The 23,757-nt window shown below is 42.7% G+C and overlaps 1 protein-coding gene across 1 annotated transcript; it reads left to right on the forward strand.

Moving 5' to 3' along the window:
• The first annotated feature begins 5,319 nt into the window (after window positions 1–5,319).
• Window positions 5,320–12,410, forward strand: CBLN4 (cerebellin 4 precursor). The gene is made up of 3 exons (XM_002199274.7): window positions 5,320–5,983; window positions 7,294–7,410; window positions 9,861–12,410. Exons 1-3 carry the CDS (start codon window positions 5,717–5,719, stop codon window positions 10,056–10,058), a joined length of 582 nt encoding a protein of 193 aa, XP_002199310.1. The 5' UTR covers window positions 5,320–5,716; the 3' UTR covers window positions 10,059–12,410.
• The last annotated feature ends 11,347 nt before the right edge of the window (window positions 12,411–23,757 follow it).

Raw genomic sequence — 23,757 nt, forward strand, 5'->3', positions numbered from 1 at the left:
GAATAATGCTTTTTACACCTCAACAGTTATTTGGGATTATATAGACGAGCTCCAAGTCTCCCTGTGGATAATGTCCTTGGATTCCCTCCTCAGCAGGTGATGGTTTTATCCTGCAAAAATCATAAAAGCTTTGGGTGATGCTTCTCTTTGTGGAAAATATTACTCTTAGGAGCAATCTGACCTGCCAGAACTGCAGTTTTTTTACATCTGGGTTATTTTTTTCCCCACAGAGTTGATTTTTGGCATATTCTGGAATATGAAATCTTAGTTGAAGGTGTTATAAGAAGTTCTGGCCACTGAAATGAGTCTCAATATTTGGCTGTGTGGAGCAGTGGGTCAAATCTGCACAGAGTTTCCTCTGCTGACAGCTCAGCAGTGTCAGAACCACTGGCTCCAGGAGGAAATGGAGATTTCTTTCCATGGTTGTTTCCTTAAAATGCACATTTCTGCCAGGGTGAAAGGAGCAGCAGGAGCAGGGAAGATAATTTCTGTCTCTCATGTCAGACAATAATGGCCTGCAGCAGAACCACAGCTCAGAGCAGCCCAGCTCCCAGGAGAAATCCCTGACTTTATCCCGTGTCTCAGGGAATTTGGGAAAATGCTGGAAGAAATGGAGCTGGTTTAGGTACAGGTCACTGAAGGGATCTGAGCTCCCACAGGGGCATCACTCACAAGGGGCTTTTAAGAATTCACAGGTTGAAATACAAATATCTTTCCCCAGGGACAGAATTCTCCCAGGGTTTCAAACCAATAATGCAAAGAGCAGAGATTATCCAGCACTAGAGTCAGTGGAAAAAATTTAACTTCCACAATTGGACAATTATATCCCAGGGCAGTGGCTGAACTTTGTTTTCCAGCTTTCCACTTTTTTTTTTTTTTTTTCCCTTTCCTACTTGAACTGCAGGCACCAGGCACAGTGCTTCTGCTAATTTGTATAAATGAGCAGTAAAATTAAAACTGTGGTCACTTGGAAGGTGTTGTGTGCAGAAAAGCTTTGATATCACTTATGAGTGCTGGTTTCTGGTTTGAATTAATGCCTTTCAAATCCAAACCAGTTTTAGGAGAAGGGGGAAATGCTCTTAGATTAAGAGAATAAAAGAGGGGTTTCTGCAAGGGCCCCTGTTGGGTGCTCACTGTGCAACAGCCAAAACTGGAATTGTTCTTAGAAAACCCTCCTGATGGTCACAAAGACGTTTTAAACTGCTCATTTTAAAGAAGAAAATGTGGCAAACTCCAAAGCCAGGGGTTGCCCTGAGGGAGAGCTCAAAGAGCTCCTGGACAGATCCTGCCCCGCCTCGCTCCCAGAATTTGGGATGTGGATATTCACAGGTACAGGATTCCAGTCCCTGCATGGACAGCTCAGCCAGGCTGCCAGAATGCTCAACTGCTAAGTTTTCTCCCCAAATTCAATGTAAATATGAATTTTTTCACTGTTTAGAATGTACTGGAAGCTGAACCAGCTGCTTTATTCCCAGAGTAACATAGAGCAGAGGAGCCTTTGGAAGCTCCAACTAATTCAGGTGTGAACACTTGGTGAAAATAAGATTTTCTTTAGCACTAACTTGAGTCCTTCACCTCAGAGCACGGTGTGATGTGTCTGAGCAGCACAGAGGATTTTTGGGTGTACACAGGAATGATTGCAGGCATTGCTAAATGAGCTTTAAGCTTTCCCACTTGCTGCCTATTTAGCCAGGGATGGAATTTTGCCCACTGGGGACATTTTATACAACGGCAGTCAGCAGTAATTAAACAAGAGAAAGCCACAAAGTAGCTAAATATTGCTTTAAGCTCATTTGACAAATGAGATGTTTGAAACAAAAGGTTTCAGATGCAGATTTGAAGTCCCTGGATGCAATTTAGAAATGCTGCAATGTGTTTACAAACAGAAATCACTGACACTTTTGCATAAGGGTAAGTAACTGCTGAGCTCTGCTATGGGGATGTCACTTGCTCATGAGCACTGACCTAAAAAAACCCCAAAGGTGATTGTCCATAAAGATCAACTACTGATGAGCAGATTTATACCAAAATTCCTCTTGTAGCTCCTAGAAATTTTCCTGCACAAGCTCTGTAGGATTTGGCCTGAAATGATGCATTCATAAATAGAAATTTGCTCAACTCAATTCCAACCCAGGAATTTTTCTCAGCCAGTAAATAACTCCCAGATAATATCTCAAGCTGCTGTCAGCAATGCTTACATTGAAGCTTCTTTCTTGGAATCCTGCCACGCAGAACAATCTGATCTCTCCCTTTGCTGTCAGGAATTAAGCTGATTAGGAAAATCAAACCCCATCCAAACCCTTCAGATGATGGAATTACTGAACTTGCCCTGTGGAAGGACTGCCCTGCTGTGATGCCCCTGCTCTCCAAGCTGCAGGGGATGATGCAACTCTGCAGTTCCTCAGCCCAAAATGCACAAAACTTTGTGGGTTTCAGGTCTGTAAATCTTTTTTTCTGCATTTGTCTCTCCCTTTCTGCAGGTAGGAAAGCTGTGCTCTCCAATTCATGCAAAAAAAACCCCAAAAAACAAAAAAAACCTGAACTACAATAGTAAACCAAGAATTAAATTTTGCTTTATAACAAGTTTTAAATGCCAATACCTGCTTTAAAAGCAGTTAATGTGTGTACTAGATTTTATGCCTGAATCCACCTAACTTCTGTTTTTACAGGAGGGTTACACATGTCAATATTTCTTGTAAATATTTTGAATTAACATAAATACGAGAAATATCTAGCTATTTGGGTAGTTTAGTGAAGATGAATGATGATATTTACAAACAACTGACTCCTGCCTGGGGTCTCAGGGGGAGCAAGAGGAACTTCCAGGGTCACACTTTGCTCTCACTTTTCCGCTGAAGTATTATGGGATGGAGCCCCCTCATCCCAAATCTCCTGCTGCAGAACTGGGGGAGATCCCAGAGGGGCTGGGGTTGCTCAGCTCCTGCAAAAACCTGCAAAAACAGCAAGATCAGCCTGACAGAAAGGAAATATAATTAGGCTGAAGAAGAAAGGCAGGGAGAGGAAGGAGGGCTCTGTTACTGAGGGGCTTAGAAAAATTCCAAAGGCCTCCAGGCAGGAGTACAGAGCTCAAAAAATGTCAGAGGAAGTCTGAGGCAGATTATTCTTCCCTTTTGTAAGGCAAATGCCTAATTATACAAAGCAAGATGTTCTGTTTCAGAAGAGATTTGAGAGGTATCATGCAACATTGATACAGAAATTGTATTTAATGCAGGTTTACAAGGCGAGAGGTAAAAGGAAATGTAAATGCAAACATGATGTTTTATCCTGTGGCTCTTCCCTCTGTCACAAAGCTGCCTCAGTGCTGGAGGTCTCCTGTGAAACAGCAAATTCTCCCAACTGGAGGCAGTTTCAGACTTCCACAGTGTGTGTCCAGAAAAGGAAAGAAGCTGTGAGCTTAATCTAGCTGAATTTCCACTGTTGTGTGCTGTTGTGTATTTATTTTTACTCATTTTCTTTCAAAGGAAGAAACACAAAATCCCTGTTAGAGGGAGCTGGATCAATACTGAGAAATTCTTTGTCAGATAAAATAAGAGCAATAATTAACCTTGCTGCTTATGAATTAAATGCAAACTCCACTTTTCAGCTCACCTCTCCCACAGCATCCCCTGCAAACTTCCCTCATTCTGCTCAGCAATTAAAGCCCAGCTCAGCCAGCCAAACAAGGGTTGTTACAAACAGCCTTGGAGCTCTCTTCCTTCTGTTTGGGTGGGGAAAAAAGAGGTGTTTCCTGATGTGGGTTGGGTGTTTTGGTGACAGGGTCTCTCCAGGCTGCTTCCTTAGGTGTGGATTTGTGGATTATGGATTTATTGACAGCCCTGATGTCTCTTGGAGCAGCACATGGAGAAAACTGATGGCCACGGCCCAGCTCTGCGCTGCTCCAGCTGTGGGGTCAAATTCCAGCCTGTTTTACTCTGGTGAAAGTCATCCAGGAGCTGGAGCTGCTGGAGAGAGCCCAGAGGAGGCACCAGGATGGACAGAGGGATGGATGGAGCAGCTCTGCTGGGGTTGCTCACCTGGAGAGGAGATTTGGGGTGAGCTCAGCGTGGGCTTGCAGGGAAAGATGGAGAAGCTTTGGACAGGGATGGAGGGACAGGACAAGGGGGAATGGCTTCAAGTGACACAGAGCAGGGTTAGAATGGATTTTAGGAGGAATATCTACAGAGACAGTTGATGTCATTGTCCACACCAAAATCGAAACCAAATTTCCAAAACGATCGTAAAGTTTTTAATCTCTGATAAATGATTCATCTCTCAAAAGCAGTTTCAAGTTCCAATGGAACTTTCTGTGCACACGGAATTATATTTGCTGCTACTTGTGCAGTGTTAAAAGGCTGGGGACAGAAGAGGTTTGAGGCAGGAGATGTTGAAATAGTGTGGAACTATTTGTACATTTGTATTTACAATAAATATTTTTGCCACAACTTTGTTTTGTTGGAGTCCTCGTGTGCTCTCCTGCCCCAGTCCAGCTGCAAACACCGCCCAGGAGCTCTGTGCCCCGGGAGACTCGGGCAGGTTCAGGTGCTGCCTTTCAGGGAGCAATTCCTTGGAATAATTCCTTAATTATTCCTTGGAAATTCCAGCAAATTCCTGGGGATAACTCCTTAATCTCCCTGCCAGGTCACACAGTTGCTGTGACACCTCCTGGCTTCCAGAGCTGGAGGAACATCTGTGGCTCCCCTCGTTTCCAGGTCCGTGGAAGTGTCTGATGCTCTTCCCTGCTCTCTCCTGCTCCTGGATGGGGTTTGAGGTCTGCCAGGCTGAGCTGAGGTGGATTTCTGCAGGAGCAGTGATCAGACATTTCTCTGGGGCTGCTCTGGGGTGCTGCTGAAGCTCCCAGGAGAAGTGGAGATGGTGAAAGCCACGAGCCCATCTCTGGGGAAATTCCCCTTCAGTGTACAGTGGAAAATCCTAATTCCAGTCAGGCCAATGATAAAGCCTTAAATGAAACACTGACCTCACAAAACTCTTTACAATGAGCTCTTTCCCACCCTCCTCCTCATTTCCCCCCAAAAATCGGGTGTGCTGTGATGTTCTGGCGCTTTCCCTCGGGCTGTGCAGCCGCTGCACAAATTCCAGGGAGGACAGGAGCGTGTGTGGGGAGGGGGCGATGCCGAGGGGAGGCTGAAACCTCCAGGAGCCCCTCTAGGTGAGAGCTGGGCAGGTTTGCTGTGCCCTGACTGCTGCGGAAGGGGGATTTGTGATTTGTGCCGGGGAAGAGAGAGACAGAGACACACAGAGAGAGAGAGAGAGAGAGAGAGAGAGAGGGAGAAAAGGGGAGTGTGCAGCTCTGCCGCTGCTATCAGAGCAGGATCTGGCAGCTTTGGAAGCTCGCAGCTCTCCCATCCGAGCATCCCGGACCTGCCGCTGGAATTGGCATGGAAGCGCCAAATGGGTTTATTTCTCCGCCGTTTCTCGTTTCTCTCTCTCAGCAATAATTCACCTGAGGGCTTTTCTTCCCCCCACCTCCTTTTCTCACGCTCTTTTTTGATGTGGAGAGAGGGGAGAAAAGGGCGTTGTGGACAGAGAGTATTTATTTGGGCAGCTTTTTGCGGCGTGTTTTAAAGAGGAGCCGGGCAGAGAGAGAGAAAGAAAGAAAGAGGGAAATAAAAAAAAAAAAAAAATTAAAAAAAGAGGAAAATAAAGAAGAAAGAAGGAAGAAGACGGCACAGAGTGGTGGCGGCGGGGGGTGCGGAGCATGGGCTGGCGGCTGCTGCTGCTGGCCCTGGCGCTGGGCGGCCGCCTCGGCACGGCGCAGAACGACACGGAGCCCATCGTGCTGGAGGGCAAGTGCCTGGTGGTCTGCGACTCCAACCCGGCCCCCGACGCCAAGGGCTCGTCCTCCTCGCCGCTGGGCATCTCCGTGCGAGCGGCCAACTCCAAGGTGGCCTTCTCGGCCGTGCGGAGCACCAACCATGAGCCCTCCGAGATGAGCAACAAGACGCGCATCATCTACTTCGACCAGGTGAGCTCCGCGCATCCCCCGCGCATCAACAGGTGCCGCCTGCCCCCGTCCCTGCACCCCGGAATCCTCCCCCGAAAAGCGGCAGGGCAGGGAGAGCCGAGCCTGGGGCTGCGGAGGGTCCCCGCTTGTCCCCCGGGAGCGGCACCGGCCCCGGGAGCAGCCCCGGAGGTGCCGCCGGGGCAGCGCTCGGTGGTGGCACCGGCGTGGTGGCATCGCCCCGAGGGGTCGGGGACAGCTCCGTGCAGCCTGGGTAGGGTTTAGATGGTTTGGGCAGCTTGTGAGAGAGGGAGAGATTTCTAAAGGAAAACCCTTTACATTTCCCGGCACAATTGATCCATCTCCGATTTCTAAAGGAAAACCCTTTAACTTTCCCAGCACAGTTGATCCAGCTCCGATTTCTAAAGGAAAACCCTTTAACTTTCCCAGCACAATTGATCCAGCTCAGATTTTTAAAGGAAAACCCTTTACATTTCCCGGCACAATTGATCCAGCTCCGCTCAGCTCACACCAAACGTGGCTCTGGTACCAGGCAGACACGGACACACGTTCTGATCCCAGCTCCCGTCCTGGGGTGAGCCCAAAGTCATCGAGACCGATGGTTCTTCTTGTTCTGTGCCCTGCTGTGCTGAGCAGACGGCAGCTGGAGCCAGATGTGCCACACAGCTGGAACTGCAAATGACCCCCAAACTCCATGGACAGTCCTGGAGGCTTCTGAGGGCTGTGCTTGGCAATATCAATTAAAAATAAAGCATAATTAGGTGGTAAGAGAGCAAAATGCAGTGAGTGGTTACAGAGGATATGTAGCATATGGATGATGCACTTATCTTGAAGATTCCCCTCTGTCACTTCTCTGTGTTTAATTAAACCCTAATTATTATTAGTGCTGGTAAAATTACTGTTAGTGCTGGTAAAATTACTGTTAGTGCTGGTAAAAGCAGCTGAAGGCTCCCAGGCAGGTTTTCTGGGTGTGCAGGGTGCTCCAGTAACCCAGTCTGGCTGAGCACTGGGAATGGCTCCTGCTGTTCCTGCACTCCCTGCTCACACCTGGCTCTTTGGGAAGACTTGGCCACTGCTTTTCAGCCAAAATCCACGTGCCACTCCCAGAATTGGGGTTTTCATGTTGTCCTACAAACACAACTAAATACCCATTTAATTCGTTATTCCAAAGTAATTGAGAGAAAATTAATAAACCAGTTTAGACGTTAATTAAAATTTTCCATGGACAAATGGTTTCTGAAGTAAACAACCTGTATTTTTCTTTAGCGCTCACTACCTGTACTAATCCCCGTGCTATATTTTTCTGTTTGTAGATCCTTGTAAATGTGGGCAATTTTTTCACATTGGAGTCTGTCTTTGTATCACCACGGAAAGGAATTTACAGTTTCAATTTTCACGTAATTAAAGTCTACCAGAGTCAAACAATTCAGGTATGTTGATGCTTATGGTTATAAAATCTTTATTTAACTGGTTTATTTAGGATAGAATATTGACTGAGCATGGGAGCATTTAATATGATTTTAAGGAAAAATAGTTTTGTTTACAGCAACCTGTGGTGTTGATTTCCCAGCTAGCAGTAGAGTCCATTAATTTAAAATGAACAGAAATAAGGCAGGATCCTCACCTCAGATAAATCAGCACAACTTCACTTCTATGTCATGAATATCTGGGTGGCATAACGGATTCCATAGGATGAGTGATCCAAGAGTAAAACAGAACTCTGAATTTCGCTTAAATGCTGTTGAAGAGTCGTGTTTTGCTCCAGGTTAAACTCAGAGTGTGGAACACAGGAGTTCTGGGTACCAGATTTGAGATTGGAACAGATTCCAAAACCAGATTTGTTTTTGGAGCTGTTTGTGCCCTGGCATCTGGTTATGCCCTCGGTATGCTGAGGACCAAGGTTGGTCATATCCCTATGGCAATGTCTTCTAGGGAACCTTGACAGCAATTTAAACTTCTTTTTTCATCATACAATGTATAAAAGGTGTGTGATCTATTAGAGAAAAGGGGCAATTCTGCACTTCCTTCTGTAGCTTAATAGCAACGGAGCTACTTAATAAAATACAAGAGGGAAAAGCCTTTTAATTCCTGAACAGCCAACAGCAAATTCCTTGGGATAACTCCTTAATCTCCCTGCCAGGTCACACAGTTGCTGTGACACCTCCTGGCTTCCAGAGCTGGAGGAACATCTGTGGCTCCCCTCATTTCCAGGCCCGTGGAAGTGTCTGCTGCTCTTCCCTGCTCTCTCCTGCTCCTGGATGGGGTTTGAGGTCTGCCAGGCTGAGCTGAGGTGGATTTCTGCAGGAGCAGTGATCAGACATTTCTCTGGGGCTGCTCTGGGGTGCTGCTGAAGCTCCTGGGAGAAGTGGAGATGGTGAAAGCCACGAGCCCATCTCTGGGGAAATTCCCCTTCAGTGTGCAGTGGAAAATCCTAATTCCAGTCAGGCCAATGAGAAAGCCTTAAATGAAACACTGACCTCACAAAACTCTCTACAATGAGTTTTTATCTGTTTAATGCGCTCAAAAAGTGTTCCTTTCAGTCTCTGGCTCGCTGAAGGTTGAAGAACTGCATGTCAGCCCCTCAGTGGGTTTAAAATGCCCATTGCCAAGGAAGATGCCAAGCCTTGGCTTCTGGAAGTCCAGCTCAGACTCTGGAATTTCACAAACCAAGAGCTTGTACCTGGGAGTCTGGGGCTGGTGGAAAGGGATGTTTCAACCTGTGGCTCATGGCACAGAATATTTCATGGATTAAAGACTCTGGAGTGATGGATGGGTTTGCTTGGCCCCGTTTTAGAGCAGCCAGTGTGAGACCATCCCCTGCAAACCCTCCATGTGTCTTCTGGTGTGATTAAATTCCCTGGTCAGATGATTCCAGGGGAACCTGATGGAACAGAAAGAGTGAGAAACCCAAGCCAAGCAATGAGTAAAGCCCTGATACCCTTTTCCTGCAAGGTAAATGGGGAGGAGAACCAGAAACCATTGCAGTGGATCAAACTGCTTTGAGTCTCAGCCACATCCAGCCCCACTAAATCACCTGCAGGCTCCCCACACAAGGGATGTTGCTCTGCCCCCACAACATCTGTTAGAGCCTTTAAATATCATTAAACTGCAATTGGTTCCCTGGAGACATCTGATTAAGTGGATTTCCCAGACAGGTGAATCCCAAATAAATACCAGCCTCTGCTGCCCTGACTTCTGCTGAGCACTAATTTATTCTGTGGTGACTCCCATTACAATTAATGGGACCATATGCAAGGCCAGCACAGTGGATGTGGGTAAGCATCCCATAATTCACCCCCTGTGACTGCATTAGAGCTGCTTGGGAAGGAAAAAGAGCAAAGCTGATCGCTTGCCATGGGGGAAATGAAAAATACCCATTCCCCCAGGCCCTGCCCATCTTTATTTAGAGATGCTGCTTTCAGAGCAGAGGCTGTGCTGGCTTCAGAAGTGTTTTATAGAAAGAATGGAGCCAGTTTATAGAGCTGAAAATCTGTTCTAAACATCAGAACTAAGCTGCCATCAGCATTGAGAGGGACACACGTTTTGTTCCCAGTGAAGTGTAAGCTCCAGCAAACTGTGCTGCTTCTGACACTACATATAACACCTGTGTGTGCCCAAATTTCTTGAATATATATATTTATTTTTCGTATGGGACTAAATAACCCTTGAGACAGGCAAAGCTGGACCAGCTGAGGTGATGCCTCACTCAGCTGCAGGTCCAGCTCATGAACATCCATGTGCTTGTTCCAGATAAATGTCATTATTAGTTTAAAACAACCCAAAAAGCGCTGAAGATTGGGCCCTTGCACTGTGGTTCATATTCAGGGGCAGTTGTTGATGTTTTGCAGTTAATTAGAGCTTCTCAGGGGCTGTCTTGCAGGTGAATTTGATGCTGAATGGGAAGCCAGTGATCTCTGCTTTCGCTGGGGACAAGGACGTCACCCGTGAAGCCGCCACCAACGGGGTCCTGCTCTACCTGGACAAGGAGGACAAGGTTTACCTGAAGCTGGAGAAAGGAAATCTGGTTGGTGGGTGGCAGTACTCGACATTCTCTGGCTTCCTGGTCTTCCCCCTGTAAAGTCAATTTTCCCGTGACGTTCATCCAGGTGTGGACTCGCCCTCGCCTCTGTTCCATGAAGGTTGTTTTGTCATCCTGGGAGTGATGGTTCTTTATTGCTTTCTCACGGGTGATTTTGGATTCTCTCCATGGATTTTGGCCCCATCTGAACTACTCAGAAGTGCCACAGAATTCTGTGTGTCCAGATATGATATCTTTGGCCTGAGACTAAAGCAGACAATAAATATCAACGCTTAAGGTTTCAGCCTAAAGCTGCCTGCAAGATTTATTCCGATTTCACTTCCTGGATTCGGGGAAGAAGTGGATTTTCTTCAACTGTGAAAAGACTGGCACCGAGTCTTTCATGTAGGAGAGTTTGAGTTCAGACTTCAAGCAGGAGTTAGTGTGTTCTGCCAAAGAGCTGTGCATTGATATATTGGTCATGTTCCTGTCCTGGCCTGCTCTCCACCATCCATCCCTTGTCTTAGAGACGTCATTCCTATTGCTAAGTGGCTGCTGGAGCTCTCCTCTGCGTGTTGTGTGTTGGATGGTTCACCCAAATATTTAAGCTCAGTCACAACCAAGCCCAGCCTCCATAAATCTGGGGGGCTGTGGAAGTGTTTTGGTTGGATATGGAAGGGGTTCCTCTTTTCCACGTGCTGATTCCTAAAAGAAAAAGCAGATTTTGACCATTCAGGGTTAAAGGTGGTCACGCAGGCACAGCTTTGCTCAGCAGCTTTGCCCTGCAGGACACCTCATACTTGTTCTTCAATTTTAATTAACTTGATTGATAATTACTGCTTTATTCAGCTCCTGAGGGATTCCTTCCTTAGACACAACCACTTTGTCAGCTGGAGATGAGATCCCCCTTGTTTGTATTTCTGTGTATTTCCAACCCTTCTGTTGTGTTAAAGGTCTTATCAGGTTTTGCCTTAACTCCACAGGTGTATAAAACTTTAGATTATTTGTTTAACAAATATGAAAGGCAAATAACTGATACCTAACTTGGTGCAAAAGCTTCCCAGATTTTTGTACAGGTCATGTGAATTCATAAATTATTTATTATCTCATTGTTCCACAATAAAGGTTAACACATGTTAGCTGAATTTTTGACTTTTGGATTTTGGGAGTTGCTTCATACTATTTTTTTAATTGGATATTATTATTATATGAAAAATGGAAGCTTTTAGGATTCACAGAAACTATCCTAGGAGGCAGAAAAACTGCAATGAGTTAATCTGGCAGAATCCTGGAGGTAATCAGAGTGATCTAGAAATAACCTATGCATTTTATTTAAAAATAGAATTTAGGCAGAAATCCTGGCCTCACTGAAGTTGGTGCTAAGAATCACATTGATTCCAAGGGATTTTGGAAGGAACCTCTGCTTTATATTCTGCCATCAGCATCAACCTCCAGCGCCATCAGGTTAAATATTCAATAAAATCATTTTCCCATGAGCTGCTAATGAAACCTTCCCCCCTCGTGCCCCAAATACACTGAATCGATGGATCTTTGTGCCTTGCATATCATGAAGGATGTGGTTCTAAATTAAAAATTTCTGTGTACTTGAAAATGTTTGTGGGTGAAAGCATCTGCAGCAACCTGGGAGCTTCCCTGGAAGCCCCTTTGGGCTGAGATTTGCTGCTTTTGGGATCTGTTTCCACTTCCTTCCCTTGCAGTGTGTCCTGCTGGTATTTCACTGATTGGAAATCTCATTCCTGGCTGCTTGGAAACAGCAAATAAAAATATTTATACACATATATAAATATTATATTATATTATATATATAATACAATATATAATATTTATGTATCTATATAAATATAATAATAAAAATATCTTCCTTGTGGAAATATCAGGGAATTGGCAGCACAGCTTTGTGCCCAAATTCCTGATTTTTCCTCAGCCACCACACAGGAGATTTTGGGCTGTTTCAGAAGGATTGGTGGGTGCTTTGCACTCCTATAAGTCAGATAGGAGGTGATTTTTTTAACACACAATTTTGTTGCTGTACTGACCACTGCAGCTGGGGAAGAAGTGGAAGGACCTGGCAAGGAGGTGAATGATCCACGCTGCTGAAAAATATTCAAAAGTTGTCTTGATCAATCAAAATGTGTTCTTGCTGTACCCCAAAATGTGTGTATATAAATATATGTATATCTAAACCACCTGGAATTGCAGATCATAGTTTGCATGATGTTATAAAGAGGTTACTTGTCCTAAGAGTTTATTTCAGACGGGAGCATTGGTGTTTTTTGTATAAAATGGGTTAAATCTGCCATCTCCCCTTGCCCATGGATATATCTGTAATGTAAAAGAAATGTTGCTACTGAGACAGAAGAAAAATGGCATTAAAGGTGTCAGTATAATTTCTGAATCATCCAATGTATCTAACTTCTTTAATTTGGGAACATATGAGCTTTAAAGGCTGCTTTAGCACCCACCAATAATCCTGAGCTATCTCAATATTGCTTTGATTGCCCCTCAGCAAAACATTTCTGATTTCTTCCGAGCCATTAATGCTTATTTAAACTTGAGCTGGAGAGACTGGGGAGTGATTCACTGAAGGGATAGATTTGGGTGGAAAAGCTTCTAAAACCAGAATTGCCAATTCATTCTTTTGCTGGTTAAAGGAGAGGTTTAAGTGGAGCTGCTGTGATCACACTGAGGTGACCTCTGGGGACAGGCAGCTCACACTTGGACATTTAAATAAGAACAAACTGTGGGGTTTAGACACAGCTTGAGCTACCAGACCTTGTCCTTGTTCTTATTGTGCTGTCCCACCTCAGCTGTGCCAGCAGGAGCTGCTCCCAGGAGCGAGAGGATGAGCCAGGCTGGAAAATAAAATTCCTTTTCCTTCATGTCCTGCCACAGCATTTTCCTGTTGAGAAGCTCAGGAGACACTTCACTTTTTGAAGGGTATTTATGATTCGAGGTTTGATTGTTTTCAAAGAGCTGCAGCCCTGCCCTGAGCTGCTCTGTAAAGGTTGGAGCTGAATTTCTGATCCTCTGCAGACTCACGGATTTTGGGGAGGGCACAAGGTGAGGATCCATACCCACATCCTTTACCCACTCTGCAGAACTTTGCACCTCACAAAGGCTGATTCTGCCAGGAAACTTTGTAGCCACATGTGGTAAGGACAAAAGAAAGAGAATAAGATATTCATTTATTTTTCTCTTTCTGAGAATAAGAGATTTATTTTATTATCAGTTATTTCTTTGTTACTTTTTAATCTGGTTTATTCATATTTCATCTGAAATTTTTTGGTGAAATTGAGGGGAAAACCCTCTCTATTTTCCCTTCTTTCACTCCTCAGTAATGTAAATTAAATGCTGTTGGAAGAGCCAGCTCTCCCTGCTTGCCTCTGCTCATCCAGTGCAGAAATCTGCTCTGTCTGCTGAATCCTCTGTGCTGTGAGCAATTTGGGCTGCACAAGCCAAAAAGCTGCAGAGCCCAAAAAAATCCTGTTCAAAAGAACTTGGTGGCAAAAGTATTTTTGGAAAGCAACCGAGGTAGCTTTGAAATTTTCACAAGCTCTTTTGTCACGAAATAAAAAAGAAAAACCAACGTTGAAACATAGAAAAGGAAAACACATTCCCGTTTTTTAAACAAGCTTTATGTGTGGTTTATGTTACATCATTTTATAGCAGTGTCTGCACATTTTATGAGTGTTAATTCAATCACTTGGGCCTTTTTATGGCTCAGCAAGTGTTGCAACCTACTGAGAAAACGGGGACAGGGTTTGGGAAATGATTCCAGGTGCCAACACATCCAGTCCTGCTCCTGTTCAGTTTGCTGGACCAATCCTTCTTCTGAGACAGGACATTTTTTAAATACAAAGGATGGTTCTGGAGTAAATGGAATTCTGCTGTATTTCCCCCTTCCATATTATATCTACACACCACTCCCAGAAAGAGGAACGCAGTGGAAGAGTCTGAGGTGCCTGAAGAATTTCCCAATTAGCTGCCAACTCTTTGTTTAAGCCCCCAGAGGAGCACAGCTGCACACTGAGCAGTTTTACAAGCAGGTTTTAGAACAGAGAAATAAATGCAAGGAGCTCTATATCATAATCACACCAAGGAGCTGAGCCATTAATATGAAATACAGGCTGAGGAAAACAGAAAAATGTTCTTTTCCTTGATGTTCTCCTCCTTTATAGGGGGTTGTGAGCTGGGAACATCTTTTACCTCAGCAATTCACAGTGCCCTTTATATTAAGAGCTCTTTAAAATATTCAAACTCTTTGTCTTCTAAAGATAACATCAGCCAGATAACTCAATGGAAATACATGAAGCTGCCCAGGGACAGAATTTATTGGCTGGCACATGCCACAACAACATATTTTTTGTGCTTTTGCTGTCCAGACAGAAAAGGCTCCTTTGAGAAAAGAAAATTGTCTTAGACCCTCAGCTGAAGTTATTTATATGTTGCTGGTTGGGAATGGGGAGGGGAATAAAGCCCTTTCCTACCCTAGGGGGAATTATATAAAGAATGATGATAAAATCAGTGCTTTTTCCTTTCCCCTTTCCTTTCCTTTTTCCTTTCCTTTTTCCTTTCCTTTTTCCTTTCCTTTCCTTTCCTCCCTGTGGACTTTCAGACAACCACAAATATTTACAATCTATATTGAAATATCGATGAACATTCAGCAGTTTTTGGTACAAATTAACCATCTCAACAAGTTAACCAACTCATTTAAAAAACTGGGAAATTTTAAATTTTTTTTTTCTTTATTTTCATTAATTGATTAATCTCCCTGGGCACTAAAGGAAGACACTGAAGGGACCTCCAGTGCCAGGAAAATGGAAATTATTGCAGGCAGCAGCTGCAGGAATCAGAGTCCAGGTGGAACTGCTCAGTGCAATCCAGATTTCCAGGCAGAACAGGAGATAACAGGAGCTACAGATCTCTTTAAGGACACCTCATCCCTCATTTCTTGGAGAGAAACAAACTCTGGCTCATTTCTAGAAAGCCAAATAATGAAACCTTTTGGAGAATGAATACCTAAAGCACAGGAATGCTGAGGGACATCAGGGCTGTGTAAGGAATGAATTCTCCAGCAGCATCGAGTGTTTTACTTTTTGTGGAGTGTTTAAATGGATTTCCACAAAAATAATAAAAGGCTTCTGGAGGAGATAACTCCAAGCCCATCTATCTTTGTTGCCTTGAATTCAGTAGTGGTTAAGTGAGATAGTCTGGGCTTATTCTGCTGCAAACACTGATTCAGTGGGCAGGATTCAGCTGTCAGCTCCTTTTTGTGCAGGAATTATTTCTGCACAAGAAGATGCTTTTCTTCAGGTCTCTGAGAGACAGGTGAGGTTTGCAGCTCTGATCACAGAACAGGAAATGTGCAGAGCTCAAAAGCCTGACTGGGGGCTGCAGCCCTGGCTCTTTAGAAGCTGGATTGAATATTCTGCACATCCCTCTGGTGGAAAAGGCTTTTTTGTGCTTGTAGGTGTCAGTCCTGGCTCAGACACGGGGGTGGCTTAAATGAGGTTTCCAGTGATGACAGCAGCCAGGAGAACAACTGTGAGCACCTCTAAACTCGGATTATTTGTCAGGAGCTCACCCTGAGAGCAGCAGTGGCACTGATCTGAGGGTTTTCAGTGAAAGGCTGCTCAGCAGAGCAGGACAAAATGCAGCAAACGCATTTTGTGGAGGAAAAAAGTGGCGGCTCACGATATGTAATTATTTTTTAGGCGCAGGAAAAAAGAGCAAAGCCTGATGTGCAGCAGCACCTGCAAAACTTGCTGAAATAACATTCAAAAAATCACAACAGGAACACACTCTTTAAACAATCAATCAATCAATCAATCAATCAATCACTCTGTAAGCACTGCAGGTTGTGCAACTTCAGGGGCAAGCCAGGGGTGCCTATAAACTGAGTTTCCCCCTCTTTTTAAATCTGAGTTGAAGGTGCTCAGAAGGGCATTGTTGGGTTTTTTCTGGAAAGCTCAGCTAAGGAATTTGCTTTTCATGATGCCCGGGAGGGTCCCCACAAAGTAATAAGTCAGCATCATTTTCTAGCTGCAGCTGATAGCATTTATTGCTAATTCTTAAACCCTTCTTTAAAAGAAAACAAGTCTGTGGCTGCATTGCACCCACAGGAATAATCTTTCTTTTCCTCAGTTTGGTAATTCAATTGTGACTTGTAAACTTGTGCAGCTGTAGAAAAAAAAAAAGAAGTCTACAGTCAACTCTAATCTATCTTGAGGAGAGTTAAAAGTGCTTACCAGCACTGGGGTAGTAAATCCTGGCTGCTTTATTAAATAAATGTAGAATTTTACTCAGAAGCCTTAAGGAAGAAGAGTTTTCAAGTATCTGAACGATTTAGCACGTTCTGAAGCTGAATAAAGATTGATTGAATTTTGGTGTGAGATATAAACTGATGACAACCCAAATCCCACTGAAATGGACTAAAAAATGTGGCCATTATTGTTGTCCTGAATGGTGGGAGACAAACCAAGAGAACTGCCCGAGGATCACAGGATTTCTGCCACTGGAAAAACAGCCTCTAAACAGATCCCCAAAGCTATTTATTGTTGTTACTGGACACAAAATGAGTATCCAGAATTTTGGTGAATTTAAGAGGGAAAAAAGAGTGAATTTTATTTTTGACTTTGTAATATATAGAATTTTAAAAGTGATAGCAGATTGGAGGATGAAATTGTTATTTTTTTAACTACACTGGTTACACTAACAGTCCATTAATTCTCTCTTCCTGCAAAGAAGAATGTAAAACAATCATTATTTACATGAACAATGCCTGAGGAACTCCAGTAGAAATATATAAACATCAGAAGGCATAGAAAACTTTTAAAAGAACTTTAAAACTTTTAAAAGAACAGGGTGACATTTTCCCAAAGCGTGTGGTTTCTGGATGTGCCACACCTGGGGGCCTTTTCTGGGATGCTCCTAAATCCCTTTGGGTGCTCCTTAAGAACAAGGTTTGATCCTTGGGAATGTTCCTGCAGCACCAGGATCCTCCCATTGGCCTGTGAGATTTTAATAGTTTTATAAGTTTTTTGAAATCAAAACCCTTTTATCATCTCTAACAACTCCTGTATTTTTATTTCCCCAAATAACCAAGTGCAGAAGTACCAGCGTGGGGTGGTTACAGAATATACATTATCCTTTAATGCATTAAAGATGCTGTCTCAAAATTCCTACTGGCATTAGGAGCACACCAATTCTCCTTGCCTTTCTGATGTTGCCTACAGAGTGAGGAGAGAGGATGCCTTTCACCTTTGAAATGCTTGGGAACTGGATTCTTTATGCACAAAATTATTTCTAGATTCTTATTCTTTGCCAGCAGATAAGGAGTCCCCCTTTAGGCCTGGAAATATTGGTGTGGGTGAAGTTGGAATGCTGCAGAAAAGGACTGCAGCAAGATTCATTCAGGTGGCAGTGAGCTCCCAGGTGCCTGGCCTTGAGCACAGCTCTGAAATGCCCTAAATGACACAGAAATGCAGCTAAAACAGAAATCAGAGACAATCATGGATGGCTCTCAGCAGTGCCTGTGGGGCTGCTCTTCATCCACCCTGGAATTTCAGCCTCCAGGAGGCTGCAGAGTTAAAATCAGAACTGAGGACCTCAAATGGAACAGGATGAAATCATCCTAATTTAGGTCAGATTTTAAATTCAAAGCTCACATCTGTAGGACAGCTTAATAAAAGATGAAATCATCCTAATTTAGGTCAAATTTTAAATTCAAAGCTCACATCTGTAGGAGAGCTCAATAGAAGATGAAATCAGCCTAGATTTTAAATTCAAAGCTCTCATCTGCAGGAGAGCTCAATAAAAGATGAAATCATCCTAATTTAGGTCAGATTTTAAATCTGCAGGGCAGCAGAACATGTTAGAGATAAACAGAATAAACAATCTTGAAACCAGCACAGACGAATTATGGCTTCTGCTTTGGCAGCGGGGCTGACAGACAGAGACTTTCTACATCTCAGAATCATCAATACCTCAGATTCTGACAAAACCCCATTGGGATCCTGCTGGGCTGGGAGCCCTCCGTCCCTAAGGACATTTAATTGCTTTATAACCCACAGCAAATGGAGCTGATTTAACTGTGCTGGAAAAGAAGATTGTGCTGTTATTTCTTTGCACACCCTGGCTTGCTTTTGGAGCATTTAAAATGTCTTTTTAAAATGTCAATTAACAACTGACAAACGTGAAAGAAATGTATTTATGGCACGATGATCTCAATCCTCACATCCCTCAGTCTTGGAATGTGTCATCACTTTTTACTCAAGTGTAGCTTTTGTTGGAGGCTTCCCTTATTTTAGTTTTAATGAGAATTTAAGAATGGAATGAAAATATAATCCTGCTGCTTAATTCTGGCATAAGCCTAATCGAGTTTATGCATAACAAAAATGTCAAGGCTTGTATATTCTGCTAGAAGCCCTTACTTTGAAGCAATGCAATTAATGACACTTGAACATCCTAGGGGTTTATTGCTCCAGATAAAAGCATCCTGGGCACCTTCTTTACCATTATTTCCAGAAGAAAACCAATGCAAAATAAAGATAATTGAAGTATCTCTGACAGACAGGTTGTTTTTTTTATTTCTCAGGAACTCTGTGGCTTTAACAAAGAACCTCCTAAAAGAAATTTAGAAGCAGCTGCTTTGCATAGAAAATTTTGGTTTGTGGCAGCCTAAGTCATAATTTACTTTATTCTGTGCCTTTAAATATAGCATTGTACATTTCCATGGGTGATCTGGATGCCAGTTTAATTACCCAGCGTGGATTTATATGAGGTTGATCAAACTATTAAAGCAGAAATTCAGTGCTAGGGCAGGATGGAGCTGCTAAAACTGAGAAATATCCCTTTAGTTCTGGCAGCAATCCTGGCCCAGCTGAATTTCCTTCCCCTGGGAAAGGTGTGGGGTGGGAGGGATGCTGAGATAAATCTGAGATAAATCTCAGAGATAAATCTGAGGGCTGTGCCCTCCAGAATGGCCCTAAACTGGATCTTCGGCTGGGATTAGGATTTTGACACTGACTTCATTGTCTGCTCTGAGCATCTTGTGGAAAAACTCCATGAAAATGTTACACTTAAATAAAATCCCCCAGCAAATTGCTTTGCTGCAGGGGTGTTTGCATCAGAAAAAAAACCCAAAAAACAAGAATAAAAGAAGTTTCCCAAACTCCTGGTATGTTTATTCTGCTGCTCATTGTGCATTTTCATCTGTCTGTAATAAACTCACCTTGATTTTGAGCAGTTTGGTTTAAAAACTCTGTATTTTTCTTTCCAACAGCCAGATTTTGTAATAGTTTCATATGGAGCAGCTTTTATTTTGTGGAATCAATGATATTGATTTCCTTTTAAGTATAAAGATTGCCCAGTTCCACACTGGATGCACAGCAGCATTTCATACACGAAGTGACTGCTGGTTTGTTAAGGTCTATTCTCAATAAATCACCTTTTGTTTCCCAATTTGGGCTAAAATGAATCCTCAGGGATGAGTAGGTTTCGATCCTTAGTAGTTACTACATGTTACACCAAAGGTTTCTTCACTGTCCAGCCAGCCTATAAAAATTCTGGATTATTTTTGCTGATTGATGTTGATTTAAGTAAAATACCATTAAACAACTCAAAACATCTCAGGCCTCCTCCTGGCCTCACTTTTCTGAGTCTTTCCCTTGAAAATGTTGGAGGAAAAGGTCAAAAGCAAGAAAGTTTCCAAAACCTGCAAATCTATCTTTCTACAATCTGCTAAGAGTTTTAATTACGAGTATTTTGAAATATTAGTAAGTAAGAATAACTTCAGAGTCATTCCGAGTTCCTCATCCCTTTTTTTTTAATTTCTACCAAGGTTTTTCTGCAAGATCTCATTGCTCAGGAGCTCCTCTGATTTTCATTTCATGCTTTTGGCTTCCACTTTGTCCTGAGCCCCTCAGAGTCATCTTTCCATCACATCAAACCCTGTTGGTATTTATTGCCTCCACAGCACAATGTTTGATATCCTATAATGCAATAAAAATCAGCTGCTCTACATTTGACATCTGAAATGTGTTAAGAGAGGAAAATCATTATAAAATGGATATGGAGAGACTCCACTCCTCTGGATCATTCCCTGCCCACCAGTCACTGAAGCCAAGGAGAAAAAAAGGACATAAAAAATTCCACAAAGGGCTTTTTCCATGGTCACGTTGCTGGAATGTAAGCAAACTCTTATTTACTTTGTTCAGTGCCACAATTAGTGGAGATCAAAGTGCCTGCAAGGGTGTTTTATACTGTAAATCATTAGGTAATTAACCTTAATGCACCCTGCTTAAAGTATCCAAAATAGCTGAGAATATCCTTCAGAAGCAACAACACATGACTGCATCACTGCTTAATTATAAATAAAATGAATAAAATGATCCTCTAATGGGATGTGAGGGATTGGGGTGGTGCTAATGGAGAGTGTGCAGGAGACAGGGAGAATTAAATCATCTTTCTTCAGAGCTGAAAGACAGAAATTAATATCACAAAGATGCAAAAAAGCAGCATCCAACCAACAGGTGCTTTACTGGCAAACCAATCCATTTAATGATGTTTATTGCATTCTGTGAGGGATTAGGCTTCTTTTCTTTCACAGCCAAAACTGGTTTATTTTTATAAAATTATCTGCTATTGAGCTTCCTCCTTATGCAGCCATTGCTACACAAATTTTCCTGTTGTTTAAGAGCCATTTTTGACATTGGCAGATTTCAATGGTAGCCTGATAAAACAAAGCCTTGGATCCAAGATCAACAGTCCTGTTTTACATTCCAGCTCCTGAGAAACCACTGTTAAATATTTGATATAATAAATATTGACAGAGAAACTCCTTTTATTGTTTTCTCTTGTGGGCACATTGACAAATAGAGAGTTTTAGATATTATAATAATCTTGCCCAGCTTCATAATCATCCATCTTAAAATAAAATCTATTTAATAAACCAGAAGATTATCCTTTAGTGGGAAACTTGCTGGAGCAGGAGGTGTCCTGGTGGGGAATATTCTGGAAGCAATGTGTGGAAAAGGGCTTTACATTTCCTGTGGGTGCTGTGAGGATAATATTTTGTATTTCCTGTGATTATAGCTTGACTCTGTCACAATATGAGGGAGCAAATCCTTCCACTGGAGTTGGCTGAGGGAAAGAAGAGAAGGTGGGATGTGGATTTTTCTCATCAATTGACCTTCTTCCCATAAGTTTGTTGAAAGCACAGCTGGAAAATCTCTGGGGGTGAAAATACAGAGAATATAGAAGAAAATGCAGAGTTTTAAAGTTTAAGGTAATTGAAAACACAGAGAATATAGAAGAAAATACAGAATCTTAAAATTTGAGTAAGATAATTGAAGTGTTTGATTCCTGTGCAGTTCAGTTCTGCAGTCCAGAAAATCCATTTGCAGTCACTTTTCCAAACTGATGAAGAAATTCCCATGTTTGTGCATCCCAATCAGATAATTGCAGACCTGATTTGCATATTTTCTGCCACCCAGTTCCAGTGCAATTAGCACACCTGGAACTGGGAATGTTCTTTTACATCCAAGCACTCTGAGAACCAAAGCTCAGCATCTCTTCCTTATCTCACTTGTGTGCTGAAGCTGCCAATGTGAGATTTAAAGTGGGCCATTCCTCATTCAGAACAAAAATGTCAGTTTTTCACTTCAGCCTGAGGGAATGAATCAGTTGCTGGAGTGTTTTTAGATAAATACGTCATTAATAAAGCTGCAAGAACACACGTGGATACAGTTACTTCTTGTCCAGCACTGATACCAGTAAAATATAAAGTTTGGGAGGAAAAATTAATATTTTTGTATTAATTAATTAAAAAATTAATAAAAATTTGATAAAATTAAAAAAAACAATGGAAAATGGCAAATTAAAAAGATAACAATGAAGCTCACTTCCTCTACAGGAAAATAAAAGGAGTTTTATGAGCTGATTCCTGAGGTGATGACTGATTGATCAGATGATCTCTGATATTATTAAGGTAGCTCAAGATAGAGAGAAAAATTAGGAGAAAAAAGCAAAGGAGGCACAGATAAAAATGGAACTGTGTTTTCAGGCCTTGAGGGCAAGATCCCAATTTGGGATGTGACCCAAGGAGCTGCTCAGGTTCTGGGCTTTTCCTGGGCTCCAGCATCACCCATCAGACCCAGGAGTGAGGCTCCCACCCCTTCCATCACCACACTGAACCAACATCAATCAAAGCTGCAGGAGATCTTTGCACATTTCCAATTTTCCCAATTTCAGGTCTTTATGGCTGGAAAAAAACCAACAGAATCCTTTTTAAAAGGGTTTAAATTATTATTTCTCCAAGGCAGAGAATTCCTGAGCCACAGCAGTGCTAGTGCAGAGCAGAATAAACACATCAAGGCTGGAAATCATCATTTAAAGACAGAAATCTCCTGGAATTAGAGCTGGAGTTGCCCTGGCTGCAATGGTTTGGGAGATGTCTCTCAGTTTTTCAGGATTTCTGGAATGCTGCTATGTTTTTATGGATGGAACTCTTGGAAGTGACAGAAACTGCAATAACTTCCATGGAGCAGTGCCAGCCCCTCCCTTCAGGCAATCTGGCTCTATTTGGGAACGAGAGGTAAGATTAAATATAGTTAATAGAAGAGCAGAACTTTTTTCCCAGCATTTGTTAAAAATACTTCCATTTTCTCACCATTTTAATGAGTAAATAACCTTTTGTGGTAAAAGTGTTTGGAGGTTTTTTTTTTTGGTTTTTTTTTTTTCAAAAAGAAAAAGCATAGAGAATTAAAACTGTTTTAAGGAAGTTTTTTATCTTTGCAAGTAGCTGCCATTTGGAGTGTTCTGGGGATGCTTTCAAACCAAATGAATTAAACTGTTTTCCTATTTTAATTTTACTCTTCTGGCTGAAAAGGTGGTACAGTAATTAATTTATTCATTCCAAACCACGACAGAGCTTTCAGCTGCATTTCTGTTCAAACTTCTGCAAACTCAGAACCATCGAGGTGGCCAATATGAACCAATTCAGACCCTGGCAGAGGAGAATAGAAATGTTGATCTCATGAAACCATTGGAGCCATCTGGAAGCACCAATTGGCAAGGAAGAAAATTCATTCCCAGACAAAACATTGGCTCCAGCTCTCCCCCAGCCTGCCAAGCTGAGCGAGCTCCTTCCAGGAGAATTATTCCAATTATTCCTCTATTCTCTCACAAGTTATCAAGCAGCAGCTCCCTGAATGAAGCTCACATCAGACAGAGATTCTGTCAGAAATAAATCAAGTTTCAAACTCGGCTTTTCTCCAGCAGCTCTGGACTTGTCACTGCTGCTGCCACAGCCCTGCAAGTGAATTCTCATCTCAGAGCTTCCCTTCCTCAGGCTCAGCCAGAGCTGGGCACCTGAAATGCTCCATAATCACCAGTGGGGTCTGAGGGAAAAGCACAGCCTGCAGAAGCTCGAAGGGTTTGGGTTTTCACTCAAAATATAAGCTCAGTGACAGGATTTTTTTAATGTAGAGCCAGGAAATCGTTTTAATGGAGAAGCAGAGCCCAGCCAGGGCTGCTGGTGTGATTCCCTGTCTCCAGGAAGGTGGTGTGAAAAATGCAGATTTTATGATTGGCTTTTTGCAAATGTTACAATGAATATTATATGTGTAATGTTAGAAAGTTGTGCTGTGTTGTCCTGATTCTTAAGATTTTCTAAAGCCTTCTGAGTTTACATTCTTGTAGAGAACTTTCTCACACAACTTTCTGTAAACAATCAATT

This window comes from Taeniopygia guttata, chromosome 20 (genome assembly GCF_048771995.1).
Source record: "Taeniopygia guttata chromosome 20, bTaeGut7.mat, whole genome shotgun sequence".
NCBI classification, from domain to species: Eukaryota; Metazoa; Chordata; class Aves; order Passeriformes; family Estrildidae; genus Taeniopygia; species Taeniopygia guttata.